We start from the raw sequence: 1,306 nt of genomic DNA, 5'->3' as shown, positions 1-1,306 counted from the left end.
CTAGTGGGTTTGAACCGCTGACTTTTGTTAGCAGCCAAATGCTTTAACTACTGCGCCACCAGAGCTCTGGGGGAGCTGGTTACAGATGACCAATCTTGGGCCGCACCCCAGACCTACTGAGTCAGAACTGCCCTTCTAACAGGACCCCATGTGGTTTGCATACATGTCAAAGTCTGAGCTTTCTATGGTGTTTGTCAAATGGTGGATGGGTGCAGGCGCTGAAGGAGGAGAACTCGCAAGGCTTGTGTGTCCTCTGCTAAAGTCTCTTCGGAAAAGGCTGCTTGATATTGATCTCAACGAACAATGTAGAGTAGGGTGGTGCTGTGGTTAGAGCAGTGGGCTGCTAATCTTGATTGAAAGGTCGGTGGTTCAAATCCACCAGCCACTCCGTGGGTGATAGATGGGGCAGTCTGCTTCTGTAAAGATTTACAGCCTCGGAAACCCTCTGGGGTAGTTCTCCTCTGTCCGGCTGGGCCACTATGAGTAGGAATCGACTGAATGGCAGTGAGGCCACAGTGGCCCTCAAGGTTTCTGTGGGCAAATGGTCAAACACTCTGCTACCAACCGACAGGGTGGAGGATCAAATGCACTGGAAGCGTGCTGTTGGCAAACGATACTGAATGGACCAAGGCCCAGTCGAAGAACGAACAGCTCTGTCCTGGAGGAAGTACAGCCAGGAAGCTCCCTGGAAGCGAGAATGGCCAGACATCGTCTGACCTGCTTTGGTCACGTGGTCAGGAGGGGGCAGTCCCTGGAGAAGGACGTCATGTTTAGTGAAGCAGAGGGTCAGCTAAAGAGAGGAAGGCTCTCAGTGAGAGGGACTGAGGCGGGGGCTCCACGATAGGCTCAGGCAGAACAACGATTGTGAGGCTGGCGCACGACCGGGCGGGGCTTCATCCTATTGTAGGCGGAGCCTGTGAACAGAAACCAGTTCTATGGTGCCCAACAACAGTCACAGGCACGGGTCGTTGCCCTTTGCCAGAGCGCACGACGGTAATACCCAAGCTGTGATACTTTCAGTCCTATATAGGCCTGTGCAACCTGCACAGTGACTAAGGAAGACCAAAGGATTGATGCCTTGGAATGATGGTTGGTGAAGAGCATTGACGAGACCATGGATGGACAGAGGAAAGAACAGATCTGTCTGGAAGAAGGACAGCCAGAGTTCTCCTTAGAAGTGAAGATGCTGACACTTCACCTCATTACTTTGGACGTATTGTTGGGAGGGGCCAGCCCCCGGGGAAGAGTATCATTCTTGGTAGAGTTCAAGAGAAAGGAAGACCCTCAATGAGATGGACTGACCCCA

General features: G+C 52.6%; 1 protein-coding gene across 1 annotated transcript in view; it reads right to left on the bottom strand.

Moving 5' to 3' along the window:
* NLRP12 (NLR family pyrin domain containing 12) overlaps positions 1-1,306 on the bottom strand; it is a 36,898-nt gene that overhangs the window by 34,036 nt on the left and 1,556 nt on the right. Inside the window, 1 exon segment of the mRNA XM_007956959.1 lies at positions 880-898. Coding sequence (XP_007955150.1) covers positions 880-898 — 19 coding nt within the window.

This window comes from Orycteropus afer, unplaced genomic scaffold (genome assembly GCF_000298275.1).
Source record: "Orycteropus afer afer isolate SDZICR_OR568_19922 unplaced genomic scaffold, OryAfe1.0 scaffold00689, whole genome shotgun sequence".
NCBI lineage: Eukaryota > Metazoa > Chordata > Mammalia > Tubulidentata > Orycteropodidae > Orycteropus > Orycteropus afer.
The sequence above is the reverse complement of the archived record's forward strand: the minus strand, read 5'-3'. Positions and strand labels throughout refer to the sequence as shown.